The 27430-nt window shown below is 45.7% G+C and overlaps 1 protein-coding gene across 7 annotated transcripts; it reads right to left on the bottom strand.

Annotated features, from left to right (window-relative positions):
• NR1H3 (nuclear receptor subfamily 1 group H member 3) lies at positions 1 to 27430 on the bottom strand. Of its 7 annotated transcripts, none has more exons than XM_048948128.1 (10): positions 27318 to 27430; positions 22772 to 22892; positions 10668 to 10915; positions 8590 to 8856; positions 5615 to 5823; positions 5147 to 5326; positions 4657 to 4756; positions 3349 to 3462; positions 2433 to 2527; positions 1 to 2027 (listed from the first exon to the last, which is right to left on the bottom strand). In XM_048948128.1, exons 3-10 carry the CDS (start codon positions 10783 to 10785, stop codon positions 1881 to 1883), a joined length of 1230 nt encoding a protein of 409 aa, XP_048804085.1. In that variant the 5' UTR covers positions 10786 to 10915; positions 22772 to 22892; positions 27318 to 27430; the 3' UTR covers positions 1 to 1880. The 7 variants fall into 7 exon arrangements, with proteins under 7 accessions (XP_048804085.1, XP_048804084.1, XP_048804083.1 ...); XM_048948127.1 differs by lacking the exon at positions 27318 to 27430 and adding an exon at positions 23536 to 25419; XM_048948126.1 differs by lacking the exon at positions 22772 to 22892.

A 27430-nucleotide genomic window follows, 5' to 3' on the forward strand; every position in this document is an offset into this window, starting at 1 on the left:
GAAATCCTGTATTAGGCTTTATTCTTTTATATAAACATTAACATTTCTCAAACAGATTAGTTAAAAATACAGATTTAAACAAGATTTTTTTTTTTTTTTTTTTTTTTTTGCAATTGCAATGAGTTATAAAAAACAACAGATTATTTTACGGATTGTTACAAGTGCTTTACAAAGGTGCAGAGTGAAGGCCAGTGGCAAGGGACCAACCTCAAGTGCAAAATGGACACAATACCCTCACCACGGGCATAGCGCTCAGATACACAGCCAAAAATAAACAACAAACCAACAAAAAAACCAACACGAGCCATGTGAATGTAGGCTCTCGGGATGCTCACCAGGCAAGCAAACAGACCCCTATGACAGAGAAGACTCATGAGACCAAACTACCAGGATACTTCAGGTTACATCTCTGAGATCAGCCCTAAAGATGCTGTTTCTTGGTAAATAAGGAACATATTTTGGAACAGTATGCTTCTCTTGTCAGACAAGTATTGCTTTAAGTCCCAGAATACTTATGGATGTGGATACTTAAGAATGCGGGGCATAAATCCAGCGTGGCTCTCACTGCGCCCAACGTGAAGGAAGGATACAGGACCCAAGTGTCCTTCTAAAGCAGTTGGCACTCCTCATACAGCAGGGACCTCCATATCCCATCATAACCACTGGAACTTTGAGAAAGTACCTTGGAAAGACTTTGGCATGAGGAAGAAGATGCAAGCAGAGGAAGTAACACTCAATATTCCTGCAGCCCACGATCTGAGAGTTGTGCAGCCCACAGCTTGTGCAATGCCCACATATTTCACTAAGAGCAGTGTGTCCTCTCTCCTTGGCCGATACATCTTCACACTCACCTTGGAACACATGCCATATGCTCCAAATTCTTGCAAGTTTTGGAGATCCTTCCACCACACCTACCTTGCCTAGGTACCAGTCCTTCCCACCTTTCTCTCTTCTCTTCCACCCCTAAAGACAGAAAAAAATCTATGCCCTGATTTGTTTTGAACTGAAGTTTTCCAGCTGTTAGCAAGACAAAGGTAAAGAGAACTGGCTGCAAATGAGCATGAGATAGAATTGTGATATATTACATTAAAAAAAAAATAAATTCTCTACTTTATGCCTGACATTTTTCTGGTGTACAAATGTTCCCTACCCAGAGGATTTCCCTGTTAGACAAAGGGCACTACACATTAGAATCGCAGAATGGCCTAGGTTGGAAGGGACCTTAAAGATCATTTAGCTCCAACATCAGAGGAATCCTCTTTCCAAAGGAAGGCCAGAATGAAAGGGCACCTCTAGAGATGAAGTCTCACTATAAGGAAATAACAGCTACTTCTCTTGAAATCCTTGCAAAGGGCAGCACATAGAAGATATTTTTATTTATAGGAAACCCAGTGAAACCCCTAGAACATACACACTGACTTCCCTGAGCTCCTCAGATCCAGGTACACTGGGAACCCTGCATAAGCCTTTTGAGCTGGGTTACTCTCAATAGAGAGGGTTTGGCAAATTCCTGCAAATTCATTTTCATAATCAACGAGAGAGGAAAGGATCGATTAGCAAATCCCCAGGACATGCTTAGAAAAGAGAAAGAGACTGAAGAAAGAGGTGTATGTGTGTGGAGAGTCTTCATTTCTACCGTTTTCAGATGTTTCGTATTATTCGTTTGGGGTGTGGGCACTACATCAAAACCAACCCCCATCATCTGATCTACCCCAGCTGCCTCCTGCATAGTCTCATTACAACATTGAAACCCCAAGCTCGTCACTCTCTGCACTGCCTAGCCCAGAGTTCAGTGCTTTGGAGAGGGGAGGCTGGCTTCTCGTTAGCAAAGGCTGGGACACGGCGTTATGTCGGCACATCAGTGCCCTGGGAGCATGCGGTCACTCATGCACATCCCAGATTTCTGAGAGCAGGGGAGGAAGTTTCTTGTCCTGCAGCCGAAGGGCAAACACCTGTTCAGAGTGAACACTACTTAGTGTCCGAAGACTGACCAGCTTCATTAACATCCGTGGAAACATCAGGTGATCCTGCAGGGTCAGAAATTGACAGCTGTTAGTAAATCCATGCTAAAACTTTGGCTTCTGAAAACTTAACAAAGCCCACCAAAGCACAGTGGATGATGCATTACACACAATCCCAATTTTCCCTAGAACAGCATTATCCTGGAGGCAGCAGTGAGGAAAAACACAAATACAACATTACTCCAGAACTCCAGATTTTCTATGCTAGCTAACTACAGAGCACAGTACAGAACTGCAGGCTGTGACAGCTCACAAATCCTCCATTTACAGCTGCTATCACATAGCCACAGAAGAGAACAGCATGACAGTACAGGCAACAAGAGATCTGATTGACACTAACTGTCAGAACTGGGCCTGCATGAACACAAATTCAGTTTGTACCATCGCAGGGATGTCCGGTGAGACACTTACATTTGGTCTATTGATGCAAATGTATGAATGAAGGGCTTCCACATAGGTGTGCTGTAGTCTCTCCACCAGGGACTGGTCCTGCACATTCGGTCGATCTACCAAAAGCAGGTTAGAAATAAGCATGTTGCTACAGGCAGCATCACTAGACTTGACCCTGGTCTAGCCTCAGTAAGGTCTCTCCCCAAAACTCATCTAGCATTCACCCAGCACAGCTGGGACAGTCATTTGTGAATGCAGCAGCTATGCCAGTTTTCTCAAACTGCTCTTCTTCAATCACGTCTAATGCGTACAGGGAATCAGATCCAATTCCTACAGGGGTAGAAGGTTATAGAGACCAAAAAGCACTATATAGATACCTTTTTTGTCTCACATTTGTGACTAACTGAAGATGAAAAGCTGCAGTTATTCAGGAGGGAATGGGAAAGTTTCTCCAGCAGCTAAGCCAGTCCAAAAACAAGAACAAATAAAGAATTTTGATCTTTCAGGTCACAAGACACAGAAAAAACATGCAAGGAGCAGACAGCTTCTTTTCAGAGCCCTTTCCTGGCCGAGAACAATGTTGTTCTCTCAGAGTACCTGTACTTGTCCACTAGATGTCACTCACGCCATGCTACCCATCGCACTTCAGAGATACCAAACATGTTAAGGGGACAGTAAAATAGCAGTTTTTAAATGAGGTAGATCAGTACTGGCTGATTTTGCTACACACATCTTCAGAGAAGAATCCGTTTTACTGTTGAGGTAGCACTGGAAGATTCAGAATATAACAAATACTCCAAGCAGAAGTAGTAATGTGGTCATTCATCATAAGACCTTACACCTTCTATTACTTCTCTGCTTTCCATCATCTTCCTTAACTGCTTCCTTTACCCTGCAACTCAGTACTGCAGCTTTTCAGATCTCCCTGCCTTTTTACCTGCAGAGAAAATGTTGATGGCGATTAAAAGTGCATATTCAGCATCATTGAGTTGCAGCTCATTCATTCCCTTTGAGAACTCAAAGATGGGGTTAATGAACTCAAACTGCAGACCTGCAGCAAACAGAAGAGAAGAGTGTAAGGGTCAGCAGTGGCAATTGCTTCCTCTCTCTTTCTCTCTCCATCTCACAGAATAAGCTGTCAGAAACACACTCAGTATGCCAGGGAGCAGGGAAGACAGGCAGGCAGACACACAATCAGTTTTCAGACAAATCTATCCCAAAGACAAAATCCCACAAGTTTAAAATCTATGCTTTTTATTCCACACCACCATCTCTTTCAAACCTGGCAGCCCTATTGCTTTCAAACAAAGTTTTAATTCCATGCTGCTGATTCATCTGAAGTCTTGAGATGAAAAAGCAGTTCCAAGAGTTCTGCACTAGTCAATTTCCTTTACCTTAAAAATCTGGGAGAGCTGGGAAGATCCTGGTCTAGACTTACAATCACCTTCTTTGATAACGGCCTGGCAGAAGTACAATGACATTTATTCTGTCATAACATACAGATGACTGTCATATCGTGTCCCCTTGTGCTATGTGATGTAAAAGCATGCTGAAAACTAAGCCTTTCCCCCCAGAATACCATCCAAATCTCATGTCCTGTAGTACGTAAGAGCAAGATGGAGGGAATCTCCCTGGCTGCCTTCTTTTTGTCTTTCTAATAACCCGAAGAAAAAGCTGCCATGAAGAGCATCAAGGAGGAGAAATGTCTACTAAAAGCTGAAAAAGAAATAAAGTTCAGTTTCTTAAGTTTGGAACCTTTGTCATAAGAAACTGAGCGTTAAAGTTTGAAAGTGCAGTTGAGTGGCGTGATGTGGCAGTAAGCTCCTAGAAAGCCATCAGCAGCCTGGAGGGCCTAGACACCCTAAACTTGTCCATGGAAGGTACAAAGAATCACAGCAGCTGACCTTCTGAGTCTTGCGGACCACTAAAGCTCCTTCTTACGAGAATGTATCGATTTTGAATCCCTTCTACCATATCTATCTCATCCCTAAGCAACATGACTCTCACCACTCTTTTTCACTTATCCTGATACCAGATTGTTTCCTCCCATGCTCCCAGTCTCTTTGTACGGCTCTTGCTTATTCCCTGTTTTTTTTTGCAATGATCCTTCTGTTAAAAGCTGCTCTTGTTCTAAATCCTTCATTTAACTTCAAGTCACACACACTATTTCCAGCAGCCACATGAAAAATGAAAAGATGAAAGAACACAAGACAGGGAAGGAAGAAACACCTGTCTAATGCAGCACCTGCTTTGGCGAAGTCATCCCGATTATAGCTCAGGTCCTTCAGAAAAGTGATGCTCTCAATCTCTGGATTGTAGCGCCGAGATGTCTCCAACAACATCACCTGAAACCAGAGATCACAGTTAGATACACTTGAATACAGGAAAGAACATCACAGTATTAATAATCAGTTGAGAGAAAAAAGAAGAAAAAAAACAAAAGAAAAACCCCCAAGTGTAATTCTCTCAGAATACTTCAAAATTCCAATGTAAATTCTGCTGCATCCTTTGCAGCGTCTCCTCCTGGGAACGGATTATAATGCTTTCCAGTGCCAAGGTGCTCTTTCCTCATTCTTCTCCATGGCCCTTTGCCAGGATAGCCTCTCACTACAGAGTAGAGGTCTTTCTTTCAGCCTGCCATCCCAAAAAAAGGGATGTAAAACCATTTCTGCAGGTGGGTAATCCAGACTCTTTTGTCTCTGTTACTATATACTATTATGGAGACAATCTCTCACCTCTATGGTAGATGTCTTCAACAAAGCAATCTGATCTTCCCTCGTGAGCTCCCGGAAGCCAGGTAGTTGCTTGGCAAAGTCCACAATCTCTTGCACAGAGATAATTGCAAGTTCTGTAAAGTGAGCAAAACGCTGCTGCCTTGCTTCACGGTTATTAGGGTCAGGGACTTGGGGCCATGGCTGTGGAAATGAAAAGAGACAGCATATATATATATATATATGTATGTATGTATGTATGTATGTATGTATACATAAAATGAAAGATGAAAAAAGAATAGAAGGATGAGAAGAGGAAGTGAACAAAGAGAATAAGTGAGACACACTGGAACTAGTAAGTTTTTCTATAGAGAACTATGCCTCAAGCATTTCCATTCTACCCAAAACTTCACCCCAACCCTGACTCCTTGTAATTCCACTTCTTCCTTATTATTCTTACTATTATAAATTTCCACTGGTAAGAGTATTTACCGTCACTTTGATCCTGTCAGTGAACGAGCGCTGGTTGCACTGCTGTTGAGCAGCCACAAGCTTTTCAATCATGTTTAACTGTTCAGGTGTCAGCTGGTGGGAAGGACTTGGTGGTTGTGGAGGGTTTGGACGCACCACAACTGTCCGCGCCTGATCGTCCTCCTGCTTCTTCAGCTTTTTCAGCCGAATCTGCTCTTCAGACAGAACATCTACAATAGGAACAGCCAGAGATCAATCATAGAGGAACAGTGAAACCACACTAAACACAGGGCAGCACGTTGCGGATGGAGAAGCAGAGGTTCCAGCTGCCAGCATCTGGCTTATGTACACTCATGTACAGGATACAGACAGTGATACTTATTTGTGTCTCGCTCTCTTCTCCACTTGTTCCATTGCCTTTCTTTTAATTGTACTTCGTGCAAACATTCACAAAGGACAGTGAACACATGAAGCTCCCATCATGCTGTCCTGCATATGTCAGAAATGGCTTTTGCCTCTGAGCAATTTCCCAAAATATCATATAACACAGTCCAAGAGGTGCTCTCTGCACATCACGATGAGTCCATTATATTTTATATAATCCTGTTGTTTTGTCTTTTTTCTGATACTGCTAAGTTAACAGTTTGTGTCATTTAATCTTCTCCTTAAGAAGCCAGATTCAGTACTAGGTGGAGTTAGACCATGAAAGGACAACCCTCTGCACAGCCCATCTGCAGTAGAAATGTACAGCAAGTGGAATAAAGAAAGGACAGCTTTGTATAAATCCCACTGAGGAGGAATGTAAGCCCTTCTGAGTAGGGCTGGAAGTCTTCAGTCATGAAGTTAAAGAGTGATACTATTTAGATTCAACACAGTAGAAAATAAAACAAGTCAGGGGTATCCTTCTGGAATGTCTTATCGAACCATTTGCTCCTTAAATTTATTTGGATGCCTTCAAGTAAGTTAATTGAAAAAAAAAAAAAAAAAAAAAAAAAAAGATTTTTGATGTAGATTTCTGCTGTTTCTTTAAGTCAAAGCTGCAAAAACTACCTGCAGGCCATAGCTAAATCACCCTATGAGCTACTGATAAATGAACAAAATGCAGAAAGCAGACTGGAAATAAAACTGTATTTGTTCAAAAACAAGTATAACAATAAAAAATAAAGCCTGACCTTGCTGAAAAACGCTTTGGTCATTTTTTATGCAGAGATAACAATGAAAAATGGGTGCTACACAAGAAGGCAGGCCCCAAAACTGAACAAGTATAAACTTCTCAAAACAAATTCTGATAAAACATGTAGGCAAGAACTAGGCAATTGCTGTGACAGTGTGTTCTGAGGTGGACAATACACAGGATCAGAGGGAAAACCCAAGAGCATATATTCAAGCTGAGATGAACCCTTATCCCAGACTTCCAAAATAAGGGAGGGTATGCATGCATGCACACACATACACAAAATGAGAATTCTTACAGCAAAGACATTCAGTACAATTACCACATCAAACATGACCTGCAAGATCGGAGAACACTAGTCACAGTATGAATTTAAGAATGGCAGAGACTGATTCAGGCAATTACAGTCCCTCGCAGAAGAATTTATATCTGAGTAACACGTTACCAAGTATCAGAAAACCTTGCAAACTGCCTATGTGCATGCTTCCTTCACCACACCAAATTCCAAGTAATCTGAGCCACTCAGTTTTCCACAGAGGAGCTATCAAAGCTCATGGCACATGCTGGTTTAAGAAAAATAAACTAGCCATGAGTAATTCCCTTCAGTCTGGGAATTAGAAGAACGTTTCGAACAATTTGCAGAGGGAACGACATTCCAAGTAAACAGCTGGGAAACAAAAATCTCATTTTTTGTCACGATTAACAAGGCAAATTTATAGCATGGATTACAGCGCTGACAAGACAAGTGGTTGACAAAATGACCCAATTATTCCTTCTGGCATAGTTTTCCTGAGCTGAAGTGTATCCTCTGTCTTCACCAAAAAACAACGAGCAAACACTGAAACAAAATCAGGCTCTCTAGTAGTATCTACCTACAACAGAAGAGTTAACAGGGCAGGCAGGCAGCCTTATAGAATCATTTTTCAAATGCATCTCTTTTTGTAGCTCTCAGAAGCAGGGGGAAACAGCGCAGAGACAGCCTACATAACGCTGATCCAAACCAGTGTGGAAGATTAAATACGTTAAGCATTCTGTGTTTCAGCTTGCAAAAAATGAAAAGCACATTTTTTTGCTGCAGCTCATTGGGGCTTAATGTTTTTGAGGAGTATATTTTAGAGATGTTTCTGAAATACTTTACGTTCTTCACAGTTCTGTTTGCTGAAGGTCAGAAAAGGAGACTTCACACAAAATTAATTCTAAGTGAGCATCTACTCAGTCAGCCTTGGTCAGAAGAGGGGTGAAACCTGGGAACCTTGTCAGGGGAGTGCTGTTTCTGATACACAAGCAGGAGTGCTGCTGAATATTCAGAAACAGCAGCCTTATGGTCCAGTGAGAAAAATAACTAAGTTCTCTAAAGGCAATGACAAGATTGAGTCTACATAAACACAGCTGCAGTACTGTGGCGCTGCCCTTGACCTCTGTCACAAGGTGAATACAGGAAGTGCTTTTTGGCATTTTAAGAGCATGGCGACAAACCTCATAATGCAGACCAAAAGACAGCATACTGAAGAACGTGTAAACTTCAGCTGCGAGTCTTTCCTCTGATGTCACACTCCGTGATTTCTCACCAAACAGCGTTTTCAAAAGAATACAGCATGGATCTCAGCACATCAGCGTTGTTTCACCAGCAGCCCCACCTCCCCACGTAATCCCCACTGAGCTCCCAGCACCTTCTCACACGCAATCCAGCCTGTAGCGTGCATGGCTCACGTGTGTTCCCCAGCATTCACGCTGTCCTCTCCCTTACATCCACCCCCACTGGCCACCCGCCCACCCCTGCTCCCTCATCCCGGCGCCCCCCAGCACCACTTCCTGCACTCACACTGCTCCCGCATGCCTGCCTCCTGGCACTTGCGCAGCCGGCACTCCTGGCACTTGCGCCGCATATACATGTCCATCTCACACTTGCCGCCGTTCTTGCAGACGTACTGGGCGCCCTTGATGACACTGCGGCGGAAGAAGCCTTTGCAGCCTTCACAGCTCAGCACGTTGTAGTGGAAGCCCGAGGCCTTGTCCCCACACACACTGCAGACTTCATTTCCCAGCATCTTGGGGGCCGGGCCCTTCTTCCGCTTCAGCGGGGGGTTTTCTATGAGAAGAACAGTAGCAAAATAACAAACGATCACATACACACAAGAGGGAAGCATGGCATTTGCAACTGATGGCCCCATTCCTTACAACGACCAATACGTTCGCTCAAACCCACCATCTCCTACATACACGGCTGAAAAGTCACCCTTTTCACTCCTTTGGGGCAAGCATATCTTCTGCAACAAACCATGTATTGACATAATCCAAACAGTTCCATGCCAAATATGTAAGCACACATAGCTTTACACTTGACCCTACTATGGAGCAGATCAAAGTGATAAAAACGTGCTCAAGCCCGATGTTCTTCTGTACATTCCATCAGCAGAAATGACTTAGCACCTAACAAATAGCTGCTGAAAACTGACCTGAAATTCAAGATTGCACAGAAAATAAGTCTTTTCAAAATTGAACACATGGGAAAGCCTTCAAGATAGAAGACAGCAACTCCATGCAGTCAGGGTCAAGCAGCTGACACACACTATGTGAGCTCTAGGAACTTCTGTAACCCCAAAGCCATCATTTATTTTTCAAGATGACTGCTCCTCACTCCTTAAACTAAAACATTCTCACTCTTCCATTTGCTGAATCTTGTTACCCCGTTAAAAAAAAAAAGTCTTCACTATTGCCTTGCATTTTAAATGGTCTTGTGCAGCAGTTCCCAGTTTTTCCTACCTCATTCTCATGGATCTTCTGTCACAAAATGCATGTTCTGAAAACATCTTTGGACTGCTCCAGTCAATACTAAAGCATTCTACTCAAATGCTGTCTGATGTTCTTTGTGCATTCCCTCCTTATTAGCCATCCCCATCTTCATTCCACTAATTCTAGCCATGTTGTCATCTCGCATGTTCTTCTATGCAGTTCAGTGCATGTATTTTTTTGTCTGTTTGATGTAATAGATCCTTCTATGGCAGCTTTCATAAACCATACAGGCAGAACGGCCTTGATAAGGTTCAGAAATTATTATTAGTGTTCTTCACTTCATATTGGTTTTCAGACTTAAGCATCTTGCTGTTGATTTTCAATTCCATTGTCTTTGCAAAGGTCTGCAGGTCATTCACTTTGGCATGCACATCTCATTGCAGACAGCGCAGATCAGGAAAATGTCAGCAGAAAGGTTAAGCCTCTGATATTCTCCTCTCTTGATTTACTGTACTTCTCTTCACACCATCTCTTACAAAGAATAAATTACGCAATGCCTGTATTTATTTCAAGTTACTCAGTCTCCTTTTACACATATATTAACTGGCATAAAAACTTTGACAAAGTTTTGAATCATGTTCAGATTTCTGAGTGACAGCAAAGTAAACCAATAACTGCACATGATGAATCCATCCAGCACATATCTTTTGACTGTCATTAATGAGTTACCTAAAGATCTGACAACCATCCTTATGACTGTTTTCACTGAGTCAAATAGGCTTCAGTTTTCATCTAAGGAAACTATTTTCCATTTTGAACATTAGGCATTTTAGTTATACTACTTATCATTGTCATTTTGCAAAATCAAAGCTTGAGATGCATCAAGCTTGACCATCATCTTGGTACCTTTGCCTCTCATTATGGTCCTCCTTGTTCAGTAGATTCACTCTTTAACCATTTTCTCTATATTTCATGACTTTCCTGCATCTTTTGTAAAGCATTCATTAATTTCATCTTCAACTACCAGTAATGGATTCTAGTCTTCAACTCTGGTGTCTCAGATGTAGCAGTACTCACTCTAGAACTTCTCCAAGTATCAGTATTATTTACAGCTTAAAGAATGGAATCCCTTTAGCTTGTAAGCATTTAATAAGAGTTTTTCCATACCTGCATGCTTAGGGGGGTTCTCTGAGCCAGAGAAGACTGAAAGGCCTTCCTCCTCCATCTCAAATACACTTGCCACCCTCTTCCCATGGTCCTGTGTGCTGAGTTGAGTGGGACCCATGGAGGCCACACAGGAAGGGCTTGCTATAATCTCATCTCTGCAGCATTGTTACTGCAGAGTAAGGAGCAGCAGGCAACTTTCTTCAAGGTCTTTAGTTTTTCCCTGCTACTGAAAGTCAGAAAGGAAGTACCTGTGGAGAAAAACAGAGACAAAAGAGGCAAGATTTCAGCTACTGAGACTGTTAACTCCCCAAATCTTACAGAACAGCAAGCAAGCAGCAAGATTGTTTCCTTATTAAGAGACAATTAACTTTGTTTTTTTATCAATATTTATTCCCTTGAAATAATATTTTAACAAACTGTGGTTAAAATACAGTAACAGCACACTTGGACACAAAACTGTTTACTGTCACATCAAACCAGGACAAACCTCCATTACCGCTAGCACCAGCAGGGGACTTCAGCCCTGATCTTTCCAAGCATGTGAGAGGGAAATTCCAAACTCCACAACCAGAGGCCTTTGCTGAAGCTTCCAGGAACCAATTACTCATTACTGCCAGCTGTGCTGGATTTTATTGCATGAACTCCAGAGCACACAGAAAACTGTAAAAGCCAATTTTGATACACTGATATAGCAACGACTAATTTCCCTATTACTAGCAACAGCTGAAGGCTGTGCCAAGGATCAATGATGCATCAAAGATGAGGATTACTAATCCTCCCCTGACCTATAAAAATAAACAGAAAACCAGAATCATATCTAAGGGAAACCCTGGCCATTATGCCACTCTCAGGAAACATTCACCACCAACCTTCTGGGGACACCCTTTTCCAGGACTTGGAAATGATACTAAAAACCATCCTTTTATAAAGCACTAACTCCACACTGCATTATGTGAACCTGGAAAGTGAATCTCACCACTTTTTCCAAAAAGCTCTACTACCCAAACAGAAAAAAAGTCTTACCAGTGAGATTGCAAAGACTTAGTGAAACTGATGTAAACTGCTAGCATAAACACACCTTTATCTGTTCCAACATGCATACAGATCACTTGATCTTAATTCTGTGATTTACCAATGCAAGCTAAAAGGATTAACTGATTTAAAAAGCAACTGCCTTAAAGGCCAGGACCAGTTTAACTTGGCCCATGGAGTTCAGGACTGAAGTGTGCCACTCTCTAGAAGAGAAGAGGTGACATAAGGCTGTGCAGCAGCACAAACATAAAACGTCAGGTAAACAGGGACATGCTTTACACAGTGCACTGCTGACTGGGAGAGGCAGAGGACTACTGCCCCAGGCCTCTTCTTCCCTCCTCTGTATTTGGACCAGACCATGTAAATTCTCTTAGAGTGCCAAAGGCAAAAGACAAAAGCAGTTGTGCCACAAAACCACCCCCTCCCAGAACTCTGACAGCAACAGTCATCACGTACAAATCCAGTCATACTGTCAAGATTGCTAGGCTCTTGCCATGCCTCTTTATGCTGTGGCAAACAACAGCAGCAAGTGTTAAAAACCATATATTAAAAAACCACATATTAATTTATGTGACCTTTGTAAACATAGACTCAGACTGCATAAGGAAATCAAAACTCCCTTGCTTTGATGTACACAGCCACACAATCACTGCAAAAATAGACTAGGATAAGTGCAACTGCAGCAAATGTAGAACACAAAGCCACAAAAGAACAAGAAATCCCAGAGTAAAAGTCCGCAACATAACAGGTCTGATTTGCAAACAATCTAAAGAGATACACAGTTCCCAAAAGAACAGAGTGGACATCACAGTTAACTTTAAAAAAATTATCCACAGTAAATCCTGCAGCAACAGAAAACCTTATGGAGAGGCACAGAGCACCACCTGGAGATGGGAACTTGAGTGAGAGAAACCCAGAGCTGCCTTATATTCCTACATGTATGCTTCTCATGGATGCACAGTTTCAGATCTCTAGGGACATGTCTGGACACAAAGCAGAAAGCTGAGATGCCTGAGTACATCTCCACATTCCTTTAAGTCACGCAAAAGATTCACTCAAGCATTAATTACTGTGAAGAATGAAACACTGCTGGCAGTACTTGCAGCACTTCTTGAAGAAAAGGTCCGATCCTCCAGCTGATCCTCCAGCTGATGGACGGAGTGACGGTGCTCAGGCCCTGCTGCCTGCAGGCAGTGACACAGCCCTGCTGCATCCCAGCCACAAGCTGCAATGTATTCCGGGAAGTAAGGGAGGAGGAGGGCTCCTCCTGATGGGATTACAAAATCATTTCATCCACATAATCACGACTGACATTGCAAGAGTGAAACTTCTTGTCAGCAGGACATCTGGAGCCCAAAGGGGAGGGATTTTTTTTTCTTAAAAAAGAGACTGCTGACTTCCTGGCAATGTCAGACTAGCCTGCAGGCACCCAGCACACAGCAGGGGTATGGCATATCAGTCACTACCTTCATGCTCTGAAACCAGCCCATGTGTTCCTACCTCATGCACCATCCTCTGGCACCTCCCCAACAGAATGGGCCAGACAGGAGCAGGAAAGACGAGAGGCCAAGGCTGCTCCTAAGACACAGTATTTTTAGTTTTGTAGATGCAGTAACAGTTCCAGGCTGTGGAAAATAGACCTAATTACAAACAGCAGCACTCCGGTGGAGCAAGGTAATGAAACTAAACTAGCCTTTTCCCCACAGGCAGAGGCTGTGTGATTAGGCAGGAAGTTAAGTTTCACAGAAATATATGACTCATATAACTCCATAACTCCAAATGTTCTTGAGTTCTGTATTAATATTCATGTTATCAGAGGTTCATATCTCCCGATTTGTACCACCACTTCAACTTGAAATAAAGGGTGATGCAAGCCTGAACTACCAAAACGAACGCAGACTTCTTGACATCATCTTCCGCACTGCCTCCACCTTCTGTCTCGACTCTGTCAGTTTTAGAAACCAGCACTGGCCAAGTGACAAGAGATGGGGCAATCACTTCTCCAACACAGCTTCTACAATGCAGGAACCTGGTGAGCATACACTGCACAGGGAAGCACGCATAGATGAAAGGCAAATAGAAACAATTCTCCACCTCGTCACTCATGTCTCAGATTCTCTCCTTGTCACTCATGTCTCAGAAGAGACGTTAAACATTTTTGAAAAATGTTGTTCCTTACATCCTTTCTTCCCTCTCTGATGGTCTCGAAATCAGCACTCCTCAAACAAAATACTGGAGAAGGGACTAGAGGGGCCTGGCTCTTGCACTTCATGCTTACTACCAGACACCTTCACTCCTCCCTCCCGCACCAGCCTTGTCTGAACCCATATCCTCAGTTAGAAGACCCCTTCTGAGCCCAGCTGAAGCATTTATGCACTCTTTTGGAAATCTCTGACCAGACCTGTCCTCAAGAGCCACAAAACTACAGAACATGCCTATTTTCTGTCCCATGCTCTCAGAGGATAAGTAAAAGATATGGCTTTGCGCAGAAAAGCACACAGATGAAGAAGCCAAAGGAACCACATGTAGTTACTGTAGTCATACTTCTGATAAAAATGTCTGTTCTCTCCACAGCATCTTTGTCTGGCATCTTTTTCTGGTACTTTGTGGGAGGAATTTACAGACCAGGAACCAAACCAGATGCAAGTGCATATCTGGAGAAATTGTGCTGTGGAGAGCAGGGATAATGAGAGGAAAAGCACAGTGGGCCTTTCACCTCCAAGCACTGGATGCTCGGAGGAAACAGTGGCTTTTTAAGAAGTTTATGCAAGTCCCTGGGATCTTTCAAAAGAGGAGCTACTAGTCAGAGTCCTGGTAAGTTACAAAATCCTACAGCCTTCAGACAAGAGAAAATAAGCAGTTATGTTTTGGTTCTATAATGAATCACCAGTGCACACTGCAGCACTTCAGCACCAACAGAAGAGACCCTGTGCATGTACACATGTAGTACTGTGACTGTGCTCACGTGTCATATACGTGTGTGTCAACAGGACTGCACCTGTGTGGATGGGCCTAACGAATGGGCTGCTGGGGAACCAGTGTGTCTGAAGGGAAGAACTTTCAGGGAAACTTACAGCAAGAATATAATTTTGCATTTGGGCTTCTAGAGGCATTCTGACAGGCAAAACAATCCTCAATCTTAAACTACCTCTGAAAACTGAGTCAAAATAGGGGCTTAAGGATCTCTGCTGAAAGCTAAATTCTCAGTGCACACACTGGTGATGATACCTCGGGTGCCAATCCAAATGTCTGAGTAAAAAAGAAAAAACACCATTGGACTGACACATCACAGAACCTACATCATCGGCATAGAACAAAGCTCCTTGTGAGGCACTGCTCTTTCAATTCTTTCATAAGTACTAAAGGTATTCTGCTACCCAATGTTCTTCCTATGCCTTCTCTGGTGCGGCGTCAACTTCAGGTTGTCAAAGGGAGGGATAAAACATGAAAATGCAAGGTGTGCCAAGAAGCACAACATGACAGCACTGTTCTTAACATAATGTTTACAAACAAGGGCAAGAACTGCTCTATAACTCTGAGTAAACAGCAACTAGCTCCACGTCCTAGCAGCAGATTCCCTTCTACAGAGAAGTGCACAGCATTAACTGTTTGGATGTCTCAAGAATAAAGACTGCTACAAAATGAAATTAGCCTACAAGCCCACCTATCTCAGCAACAATGGTAGAAAAGCTACAGCCTATTAAGAGCTTTCACTGGCTACCAAGCTAAGCTTCAGCAGACCCTACCAGTTCCACAAACGCATGGCACTTGTCCACAAGAACTAGCAGCTGCTGTCACTTCTGACAACCACAGAAAGCAGTCATTCCTGACTGCAGCCAGCTGCCCATGGTGGGCAGTGCTCGGGCCTTCTGTCCCCAGGTTAAGGGTCTTATTCCCATCTCTGTCTCTAGTTCTGAGTCTTAGAGCCCATGTCCTCTTACTTTGGCTCTTCTTCCCGTTGCTGACCAAATTCCTTATTACCCATCCCTTTGCTGACTTCTGGAATGGCCTCTGCTTAAGTGTTTGTCTCTTCCTCTAAACTCACGTATCCCTGATCTCACCTGGTTCTCACTGTGGAACCTGGCTCTCATGGTGAAGGCTTTCTTTGGACTAGCTCTCTGCCTTTGGCTTCAGTCTGTTCTTAAAACACAGCACGATGTCTCCTACCTCCAAGTACAGGTGCAATGGCAGCTCCCAGAGAACAGCTCCAAAAGTGACTAACTACCAGACAGATTAACATAAACAAGTGTGTGTCACTTGGCTGAAAGAGTGCAGGAAAGAGAATAGGAAGACATAATGATGGTATGCACCAGGATGGAAGGTGGTATTCTGTGAGATGGTTTCTGCCTCTTCCACTTAAGCTTATCAAGGAAGGGAAAGTCAGGCTATTATAGAAAAACACCCTAAAAAAGTTTTTAGCTTTGGAATACTGAAGGGCAGTCTCTGTAACTTTCAGATCTTTTACTGTAATAATGCAAATATTTCCACACGCATTTGTCAGTCTGTATCCAGCATGACTTAAATGGTCTGGACACACAGAATATGCCATTATCGACAAGCAGCAGCAGCAACAGAAAATCCAAACCATTTCTGCCCAACAGTGGGGAAAAAGAACTGAAAATAGGACTGAAGCAAAAGAAAAATTTCTCTCCACTGAACATTTGCAAATTTATTAGTGAACTGAATTACAGCCATATGACACAATGGCACTATCAAACACAACACCATAATTCAGGGCAGAATCAGGCCAAAGGACTTCTGCTTTGTTTTATATCAAAATCCAAACTCACTCCTAGCCTGTGTCTCCATAGCACAGGACTAGCTTCTTTTCTACACAGGGCACGCTGGAAAAACAGGGCTTCCCAAACTATCCCTGAGGTGAAGACAGAACATGCTGGCTCCAATCACGGCCAGAAACTTACAAACTCTATAGAGGAGCTCCTTACTCCAACAGCCACTGTTCTTCAAGTCATCTCTCCCATGCGCATCTCATCCAGCAGGAGATGCTCCCTCTCCTCTCACCTGTCTCTCTCATTACACCTTATATCCAAAGACTGAGGTTTTGGGCTTGCCCTTGCCTTCACCTCTTCACCTGAGGGTGCCATGTCAAAACAAGAAACAAGGCGAAAACAGTGATACAGATACTGTTCTCAGGGTGGGTGAGATCCTGAAGTGGGCTGAGCCTATTTCCTCCCTCCCTCCCTTCCTCCGTCCCAGTTGCCCTTGATCCTGCATAGAGGAGTAGAAAGGAGACAGGGTTACTGCCGTTCACTCACACTGCACACAGGGTGCTCTCTTGCCTCTTTTCCTGTTTGCATGGAAGCATCGTTCCCTCTGACAAAGGAAGAGAGAAAGGCAGAAAGGGAGCGAGGGAACAGATAATGGTAAGAAAGGATAGACTCTTCCCTGGTTAATTAACTGAAAATTAATAGTAAGTCCATCAGGGCTGATGTGGCACCTTGCTGACAGGAAATGCCTCTGGAGGCCATAGACCCAGGTTCCCTTGAAGTCTACAAAACAGCACAAGTCAGGTTGAGGTAGCAAAGCTCCAGCCCCTTATCCTTCCCAGGCTTTCTACTGCCTCTTTCCCTCAGCTTTCAAGCTTCTGACTAATCCAGAATATAGCCATCCTGAGCTGCCAAAACAAGAGTGTGCACTGGTTTCTAGTAAAGAAGACATTACAGTAACAGCACCCCCAACCATCCTCCCAAAAGACAAGCCATCATCTCCCAGCCCAGCCTGGCCAGCTAAGCCATGGCCCCGCATTCCAGTGTGGGGAGCAAAGGGAACACAGCCACGTGGATTGATGCCGGCTTCCACAGCAACCACAGGGGAGAAAGCGAGCAGAATTTGCCATTTGCAGCTGAACTGCAATAATCCCCAGCTCCTGGCTGCAAATCCAGCTCCAACCGTCAAATGGCAGTTTGACTCCGCTATCAGCGCCGACCTTCAGACGGCAGGAAGCGCAACCGAGGCTCCAACAGAAGCTTCGAACAGGAAAAATCCCATCTGTGCTCCTCCCTGGAGGATGAAGCACACAGAGCAAAACAGCTGCCCCCTCCTCCTATCAAAGGAGCAAAGGGCAGCTCTGTGCTGCTCCCTGGAAGAAGGGGAAGGGAGGGGATCCAACCAGCAGCATGCTCTGCAGAGTGTTTGTCAGCATCAGCTGTAAGCGGCTCCCTATGGAAATTCACGTAGCAGCAACAGCGTTCTTTTGCCAGTGCCACTCACAATTTCCCCATGCAAATTAAGGTATCCAAACATTAGATTTTTTTCCCTTGCACATTTAAATATATCTATACTAAGGTGGTTTTGCTTTGTGTTTCATTTTCTTCCTACGGCACCTGTATTGGCTATGAGTGTAATTCTCTTGCCCTTATGACCACATCACCAGAGAAAATACAGGTAAAAGTGAGAACTGTTCAAGCAATCTGGAAAACTTCCTCCTGTGAAGTTATCTGCTAATCAGCAGGAATTGAAGTTATCCCCAGGCTCATCAAGAGAACACGACTCCAAAGAGATGGGAAATAGCCAGTGTCACCTGAATTAGAGATACCGGCAGTACTAGCTATGTTTCAACAGCCTGTTTGTTGTTGTGTTTTGTTTTGTTTTGTTTTGTTTTCTTTTTAAATGGGGCTGTGCGTTAGTGGGGAAAAAAAGATCTAAAGAAACCTCTTTCTCCAACCACTATGTACTACCACCTTGGCACCATATGACAGAGAAAAGAAGATATCCCTACCTGGCAGCCTATGTTCTCCCTTTTTGAACTTGAGTCCCACAGATATTACATCCCTGCTTCAGGGAACACAGGTTTGACTCACGAGAGGTGTGAGATGTCACCCCAACATTATATCTAAACTGAAGGAAGATGAGAACAAACAAAAACCACGGAAATAACGATGACTACCCAAAGTAGTGGAGATCAGGGAAGAGGGCTAAAAGCAGCCCATAGCCAATAGGAGAATCAAAGACATTACAACCAGAAAAGCAGCCCTGCCAGCCTTTCTCTGCACGTGGAAAATAACGATAAATAATCACATACTGCTTACCTGATTGTATCCTTAAAGTAATTTAATCTCCACAAAACTCTCAGGAAATAACACCCCCTGCCTATTCTAACCATCTCCAGCAGTTGGCATCACCAAGAAGAGATGCGCTCGGCTCACCAGGTGGTCTCAGCCCATCTCTTCAGTATCAGAGCCCAAAAGTGCTGCTGGCTCCTCTGAGGAAGACACAGTTCAATTCACAGACAGATCACCCTCTCTCAAACTGGTCTCTACCCTCCAGCACCTCTGCAACAGAAGAACAAAAGGCAAAAGAAGAAAGAAAAACTGACAGAGAGGGCTGTTAGTGGTACAGTTGTTTGTTCATTTTTTCTATTTCCTTCTTTCCACCCACTTCCTTTCATCAACATGCTGCATATCACCATAACTAACACGGGATTGTTTCTGGGAAACAGCTTTTTATAATGCATCTATATAGCACTTAGTATCCAAGCATCATCCCACCTAAAAGCATCTATCAAAACAAATACTACTGCTCATCACAGGCAACAGAGAAATACAGTACTGGATTGCAAAGCAGGCAGGAAACTCATTAAGACTCCCTTAAGGGCAGTAAGGGAAAAGTACCAAGTCCCATTCATAGAAATATTATCCCTAGATGTAGCACAGAGGTCAAGAAGAAATGACAGTACTACTGAAACACTCATATGAAGAACGTATCAGGTGAATACAGGAACCGAGTCTAAATTGCTTCAAAGCAAGCTGGACCATTCCACATCTTGGCCTATTCAGCACTCATCCATTACCTAGGGATACATTTGGCAGATTTCACTGAAGCGGCTCTTAGAAGGGCAGAAGAGAGGCAGAGCTTTGCATTATACATCCAAACCTAAATCAGCAAGAAGCGATCAGAAAAATTGCCAAGAAACACAGTAGGAGCGGCATTTAGGGCTGCAGGGGTGCAGATCAGAAGACTTTTAAGAGCTCTGTTGGAAGGCAAATTTGTCCTGCTTTTGACTTTACTATCCTAGACCCTGGCCCTCATGGTCTATTTCCCCATCCCTGGATGCATATAAGGCCAGGCTAGATGTGGCTCTGGGCAGTCTGGTCTAGTTACTGGAAACCTGGCACACAGCAGGCAGGTTGAAACTAGGTGATCATTGTGGTTGTTTTCAATTCAGGCTATCCTGTGATTCTACAATATGATTCTGCTTTGGGGTCAATTCAGCTAAACACTTAGAAGTACAATAACAACAAGATAAGGAGGAGGAATTATTTTTCTTTTTAAAATAAACACACAAATAAAAGCTCGAAGGGTTAAAGATCTGAAAATGAGAAAAGAGGATCCGTGTGACAGGAAGGGAGCGTGTGAGAGGGCGTGTGACAGACTGTGTAGCAGAATGTGTGTGTCGATCCCATTCCCTCTGAGGTTCCTGGCCAAATGCAGAGCTGAACTTTCTGCAGACTTTGTCCTGCCAAGTCATGTTCCCTTCTCACACCGCCTGACATCACCACAAACACTCAGCTGGAAAACAGACCGGAGCGGGGCAGAATCCGCTGCGGCAGCATCAGCCAGTGGGATGGCTGCAGAGTGGCACACCCTCCAGTTGGCTGAGCTGAGCCTCTGCTCCTGCAGGTAATCTCCAGGCACCGGGAGCTTCACCCTGGTTCATCCAAACAGAGCCCTAGCGTAGGGCAAGGGGAGCTGAGGTGCTAAGCATATTGATGCTTTTCTATGGTCCAAATTCCTTCAGCAGAACAGACTGCAAGTCTGCAAAAAATCTCTAATAGGGAAAAGCAAAGGAACCTAACTACGAGACTGTCAGGTTTCATCTAAGAAATACAGCACAAGGAGCCCACCGCATTCCTAGTTCCTGCGCAGTCCCGTCAGGCAGAGGAGAAAGAAATCAATGGCAGAACCCACTGGCCACCAATCAAAGAACCATGAGCCAGAAGCTGTGCACAGATGAAAGCTTGGGCAGGTGCCACATGAAGCAAGCAAGCAAACATTATTCCAGTCAGAAAGCTCCTGTCAGCCACCTTCTCAGAAACAGCTGCAGACCTAGCAATGTAAGCATGAGCGTGTGGGAGCAGGTAATGGGGCTGCCAGCAGGCAGCTGGGCTTCTTATCCTGATCCTTGCACCAAGGTTAAGTGTGGGCATGGCTGCTGCTCCTGGGACACTGCAGAAGGCACCACTCAGAGCAAGTACTGGGAAGCTTCATTGGGAGATCAGGCTGGAATGGGGCAGGACAAAACCTCCAGTCTCTCCTTGTTTTAACTTCCACTACCAACCCCAATCTGCTGTTAAAAGCATAACAGGAAAATATCTTCAAAGTGCAGGCAATAGAAAAAAAAAATGTTTTCTTCAGGAAAAGGATTCCACTTTCTCCACTCCAGTTCTACTTCTAGGAAAACAAAAAGCAATTTGGGAGCTTCTATAGAGCAAGGGAAAAGTTTTCTTCAGTTCCACAAAAACATGAAAGTTAACTCCCCTCCTCTAAGACGCACGCAGATAACAGGAGCTCTGTGGCAGGCACTGAGCTCATCCATATTCTGTATTCCAAAACACTCCCAAAGTCTGTACCTGAAGGCCACATGCCAGCCTCTTCTCCAGCATTGGGAGCGCACAGCTGCTGAGCTGCCTCGGTGGCCATGCCTGTGCGAGTCGCAGCACGCTGCTGAGGGCCCCGCACCGCCTGCAAGTCAGGGCAAGTGCCATCACAGCCGGTCTCAAAGGCTCTCCCAGCACACCTTCACACACCCGCAGACATCCGCACGTGGGTTTCCCCTTGGGAGGTGCTCGAGAAGCCGCTGCGCACACCTCACCGAGAGCTGCCCATGTATAAACGTCCAGGAAAAAGCACCGGCGCAGCGTGCGGAGTCCTCTGGGGAGAGGCACGTTTCCGCATGCGTGACTCTGGCCACAGAGACACACTACAGAACTGGTTCAAAAGCCTGCACCTCTTTGCCCTCGTTTCACAAAGGCCCTAAATAGACTACTTAAATTCCAAATGTTTCTATTTATAGAGGACTTCACGCACATTTTTTCAAGATTACATTCACTGAATTTTTGACGATGATGACAATATATGATAAAACCTAACACAAACACGCAAACCCTCTCCAAGCAACACACGGTCACTGTGGAATGTTTAAAGAATGCATTTCCTAAATTTGAGAAAGATCTGAAGTCCCTGGAAGCAGAATCCACTGAAGGATCAATCCATAAAGGACAAGAGGCAGTTTCATCACTGCAATCATTCACTGAAAGCTGGGGGAGGGAAGCACGCTTGGGGAGGGAGGTGTTTTTCTCTTCCAATCTATGAAGCAAAACAACACAAGGGAGGATGAGTTACACTCATTCTGAGATCTGGAAGGACACAATGACCGAAAACATGCAGTTCATTTTGATAAGTACAGATAACAGCGCCTTGTTAAAGCAAAACTGTTTTAACAGTACACACGCCAGCAAGCTCATTTTTTTCTTGTTTGTCCAGTGCTCGATTACAGTCTAATTATAAAAATTCCATTTTGCATGCTTTTAATTTGACCTTTTAATCAAACAGTATTGCAGCAGTCACTAGGAAAGATGTTATTCACCTAATAAATTCAAGTGGCCATTTTCCAACGTAAACATTTGCTGTGATATAATAGCATAAACTAATGTATGCAGACACACTCTATCATCCTGCTTAGCAAGTAATAAATTAGCCTAGCCGATTAGAACAAACCTTGCTTTTAGGAAAACACCAAATGCAAAACAAGGTTTACGTGGATTACTTGGATCACCAACTTAAATCGTGACTTAAAATCAGCAGGTGGGAGCCTTGCTTTGAGCCACACAGCAGTGCTTGTCTCACAGCTGGACCACAGTCAGCCAAGACTCCCCTTTCCTAAGAAGGGCAGAAGATCTCACTTCTGTGCACAGCTCTCGTTTCAAGGAATTTTACAAGTGTATTTACCAGTATTTAAAAAAAAACACCTTACAAAACACTAGAAAACCTAACACACCAGGGAACACCTACTCTTGTCAGTCACTTGCTGCAGCAACTGGTGTGATACTCACCTAATACTGTTTATTTACATCCCAGAGATGTTTCTACGTGTAAATAATGCAGCTTGGCTCTGCAGCATGGATTTGATGGCCTTTCAGTCCTCCCATCCCATGAGAGTCCTCCTACTTAACCCTAGAGAGAACAATTATGGTAGCTTCCAAATTCAGAGAATTACATTCCTAATTTCTAACATAGTTCTTTTCATCCCACCATCAACTAAAACAAATCTTCCCCTCCCCCCTTAACAGATAAAAGCAGGATTTTGCTCTTCCCCACGTGTGCTACCCAAAGTAGCCTTTGCCCTCCCCAAACAAGAGGCTTAAAAGCTTGACAGTTCATATTCCAACTCACTTTACTAAATGATAATGATATCACCCTAACATTTTCTTTCGGATTCTCAATAAGGCAAGCAATTTTGCATTACGGGAAATCTGCTTTTGAGATCTCCAGATCTCAACTAACAAGCCCCATAGGCTCCAGGGATATCTATCTCCTTCTTATCGAGGACACAAGAAATGAATTTGTCCGTGTTCCAAAAATGGAAAAAAAAAAAGTATTTTGTCCTAAGCAGGAAGTCACAGAACAAAGCAACACGGAGCGCTAAAGTAACACATCACACCACTTTTAACTGAGATATTTTTAAGATCTGCCACGACACAGAAAGCCTCTCTTACTTTAACAACATTCTGTGCATTTGTCATACCAAGGCTTATTAAAACACAGCTTCTAGCTGCAGTAACCACAATGAAAATGCAAGGTCAAACACTGCACTTACATATTAGCAGAAGTATGATCTAAGACCAAGTTCAACCTGTTTGCAGACTGGATGCAGAACCGTACCCGTGCAGAAAGCACTCCCCCAAACTCCTTTCCAAGGCTCCTTCCCACTCAGTTTCCACAGCAGAGAATGTGTTCCTGCCCTCCTAAATTATTATGCTGTGAGAAAAACAAGGCAACACACTGCAGTGCAGAGCAGCAGAACAATTTCCCCCAGCCAAACAAAACAGCGTTTTTGTAAGGTTTGACTTTAATGCTGAAATTGTCATTTTTCTCTGAGACTGTCAGATGTGCAAATCCTACTGCTTGGTGGGGAAGGAGGAAGGAAAATGACAAAATCTGATAAGCTTTCCTATTCAACTTGCAAAGATACACAGATCAGTGACAACGAGACTTCCACAGCAGCTGCTTCCAGAGCAGAACATAGGATCATCCTTCAGTGCATTCAAAGACAAAGCACATTATATTCTGTATCCTTCCCTGGGCAGATGGGACTTCTGAGAAACAGCAACAGCTTAAGACTCTAAATTCAAAACTTCTTTTTGAAGAAAAAAAAAGTCCATCTTGATAGCCAACAGTCACAGAGCAGATCTAGTTACAAAAGACGGAACATGAGTAGTCTGCACCCATCACCGTTTCTAAAGACTGGATCAAACAATCAGCAGCAGATTTCATCCTTCCCTTAACTCAACATCGAGCGCTTCCCCAATTGTAACAGCAATTCCTAGAGAAAGTACCTTAACTGAAAAAGTTGTCTGAACAGAGATAACAGCAATCCAACACGCATTAACACGCTGGAAACACAGCTCTGCCTACAGGTGTGAGCTCAGCACCAAGCAGTGAGCTCCCGCCCATACCTCTGCAGCACACACCTGCTGTCCTGCACACCGCCAGCTCCTTGCTGCACCGCGGCCAGCAAAGGGAACACCGTGACAAGGTACAGAGCTGCAGCTGCAGCACCTGCTAACTGCCAGCAGCAGTAACCAAAGGCACACTGCCAGAACACAGCAGGTCGGTGATAAAGTTTCCTGTTGTTTGTCGTTTTTTTGATTAGGTGATTCATACACAGTCCCTGATGCAGTGCTTCTCCTTGCACCCCATTACAGTACAAGCAGCTGCAGGATTCCTCGGACAGCTATGGAATGGTGGAGACAGGAGGGGAACTGATCATTTTAGCCTCCATTTTTCTCTCCCAAAAGTTTGCCGCCCTCTGCGATAGATGCACCTCTGTAAGCACACATAAGAAAGAAAACCTACTGAACTCGAGTGCTAGATTCCAGTGAGTGACTACAGCGGGCAGCATCCAGCCTGCATCGCAGGCCTTGCAGCAGGAAGAACCCTCTGGTGAATGTGTCATGGGTGTGGTTGTGGAGAAATGCAGCAAGGCCAAACTCCATCTGGTCGTGGCATAACCTGTACTACATCCAATGCCCTCTCTCCACAACCCAAAAGAAAGTAAGGCCGAGCTTATTAACACTCAGCTGTAATTTTCACACCAGATTTGCTCCTTTAACTGGAAGAGAAGACCGCTACTCACTGAAAGAAGTAGCAAACATTTTTCTTTTTCTGTTTGTCCCCAGTAAAGCCTGGTGCCTGGGAAGCAGCACACTCCATGTACCTTGGGATGAGCAGCAGAGCTCAGAGGACAGTCTGCCCTCCCTGCAAACATGACCTGCAGCCACAGCCGGGAGCTGCCGCAGCGATCCAAAGCATTAGTCAGGCGTGTGAGTCAGTGGCAGAAACTCCCTTAGAAAAGCCTTACAGTGAAAGGCCCAGCTGTGCCTTTAGGGGGAAGAAAGGGGGGATCCATGAGAGAAAGCATTCCTCTTCAAGCAGAGATCTGAGGGATGCTGTCATCCTGCAACGGAACACTTGCTGTTAAGAGTCTGCGGACCTTAACACAACTTGCAATGAAGCGGCACAACAAGAAGCCGACGTTTGCAGTTACCCTCTTACAGCCCTACACACACCTGTCACCGGTCTGTGTTCCAGAAGGCAGGTGATCGGAGCTGACAGCACGTAACAGGTGAACCAACATCAATACAGAGCTGAGCTGCACAGACAAGGAAACGTGACAAAGCTAACAGAGTAAACATCACCGCACCTGGCAGCCTCTCCAGCAGAGACCCGGGCTCTCTGGACACAAGAGATGTGCGACGCCCCGAGCCTCGACCCTTCTTCAGCTCCTCCACCCGCCCGTCCACTCCTCCCAGAGAGCCCCTTCCAGCGCCGCGACCCCGGAGCCCCGCCGTCCCCAGGGCAGGTCCCCTTGCTCTCCGCTCCGCCCCGAGCCCGAGCGCGGAAAGGCGAGGCCGCGACGGCCGCCTCAGGGCCCGTTCCGGCACCTTCCAACGCGCCGCAGGAGCCCGGCGCAGGCCTCGGGTCAGGCGGCGGCGGAGCCGAGCGTTCCCCCTTATCCCCTCGGCCCGCTCCAGCCCCAGAGGAAAGTTACCGGGCGGCGCGGCTCCTCGGCGGCCCCGGCGACGGGCGGCCACCGCTCCCGGCAGGTGCCCGAGCGCCCGGCGGCGGCGCGACCCGGCTGCGTGCCGCGGAGCTGCCGTGATGTAACGCGCGGCCCGGCCGCCCACCGCACGCCCGGCCCGGCCCGCCCCATTCCGGCCCGGCGGCAGCGACCGCCCCCGGAGAGCCGGGCCCTCGGGAGAACGAAAGCAAAGCGGTGCGCCGTGCCGTGCCGGCCCTTACGCATCGGTCTCCGCTCGGCTCGCTGTCCCGACGCGACGATCACCGAAGCGCAAGCAAACAAACACAAGCGCCGCCTTAGCGCTACTAGCAGCGGTTCCGCTCACGCTCCTGCCCGTGCTCGGGGCCGCCGTGCATTGCCCCTAGGTATCAGTTCTGTCGAATCAGCAGAGAGCCGAACCCGATAAAGAATAGCACAACCAAACTGGTACCTCCGGTTAAGCGCACGCAGTCCCGGCCTGCTGATACTTTTTCTCCCCGCGCCCCCTATGGCACGGCGTCAGCAGCGATAACAGGAAAGATCAACGTGACCTGGTGCTTTCCAAGAGATACGGAATCACAGTCGCTTTAATTCATTAAACATTCAAGCACGTCAAACAAACGGCTCCGTCCAGCCGCGGCTGAGTTACACAGACGTAAGCCTTTTGTTTCTTAAGAAGCGACGCGTGACTCCCAGTGCCGCAAAGCACACTTTCTAAGGAACGCAGACAAAAGCAAAAGCCGAGACCCTCGCGTCTCCAATCACGGGTAGGTGAGACAGGCAGCACACACCGCCAGACACCCCAACCACCCATCATTTTGGCCCACGGGCAGCAAAGGCCGGGCCTCCTCCGTGTCCGCGATCCCCTGAGGACCGCAAGGAAGAACGCAGCCGGGCACAACCTGCAAAGGCAGGCCCAGGGGATGGGCGGCACGGAGCCAGAGCACGTCTGCACTCCTCCTGTCCCGTAAAACACACCCAAGGGGTGCAAGAACACTGGATAACTTTCTCTGTTTTCACGAGAACGCGACGCGGAGAAGCTGACGGTCGATCCGCCTGCATGCGGAGCGAGGGGACGCTTCACGAGAAACGCAGCGACCACCGCACGCCGTAACTCGGGCAGCGCCTCGCGTTTAGCAGCCGGGCCCGGGGACTGCCCGAGCAGCGCCGTCACCGGGCGCGGCAGGGGAGCCGCGGGGCTGGGACACTCCGGAGCCGGAAGGCGGGCGGGGACGCGACGCGGCGCACAGCACCGCACAGCGCCGCGAGCCGTCCCGCGGAGCTCGGCGAGACAACCGGCGCGCCCCGGGCCCGTTTACCAGCGGAAAGAGCCGCCCGTCGTTCGCCTCGCGTCCCGCGAAAGCCTCGGGCCGCCCCGGCCCGGCCGGGCCCTGCCCGCCTCAGCGCCGGCCCCGCCGCCCGCCTCAGCCGG

The sequence above is a fragment of the Lagopus muta genome, chromosome 6 (genome assembly GCF_023343835.1).
Source record: "Lagopus muta isolate bLagMut1 chromosome 6, bLagMut1 primary, whole genome shotgun sequence".
In the NCBI taxonomy this organism is placed as follows: domain Eukaryota; kingdom Metazoa; phylum Chordata; class Aves; order Galliformes; family Phasianidae; genus Lagopus; species Lagopus muta.

Bases quoted from the DNA above. Each gene is read 5' to 3' on its own strand.
- NR1H3 (XM_048948126.1), bottom strand. From the start codon at position 10,785: ATGGGTCCCACTCAACTCAGCACACAGGACCATGGGAAGAGGGTGGCA. The intron at 8,857-10,667 runs GTATGGAAAAAC...TTCTTCTCATAG, and splicing joins GAACCCCCCTAAGCATGCAG to AAAACCCCCCGCTGAAGCGG. The intron at 4,757-5,146 runs GTGAGAGATTGT...CTCTGGTTTCAG, and splicing joins TGAAGACATCTACCATAGAG to GTGATGTTGTTGGAGACATC.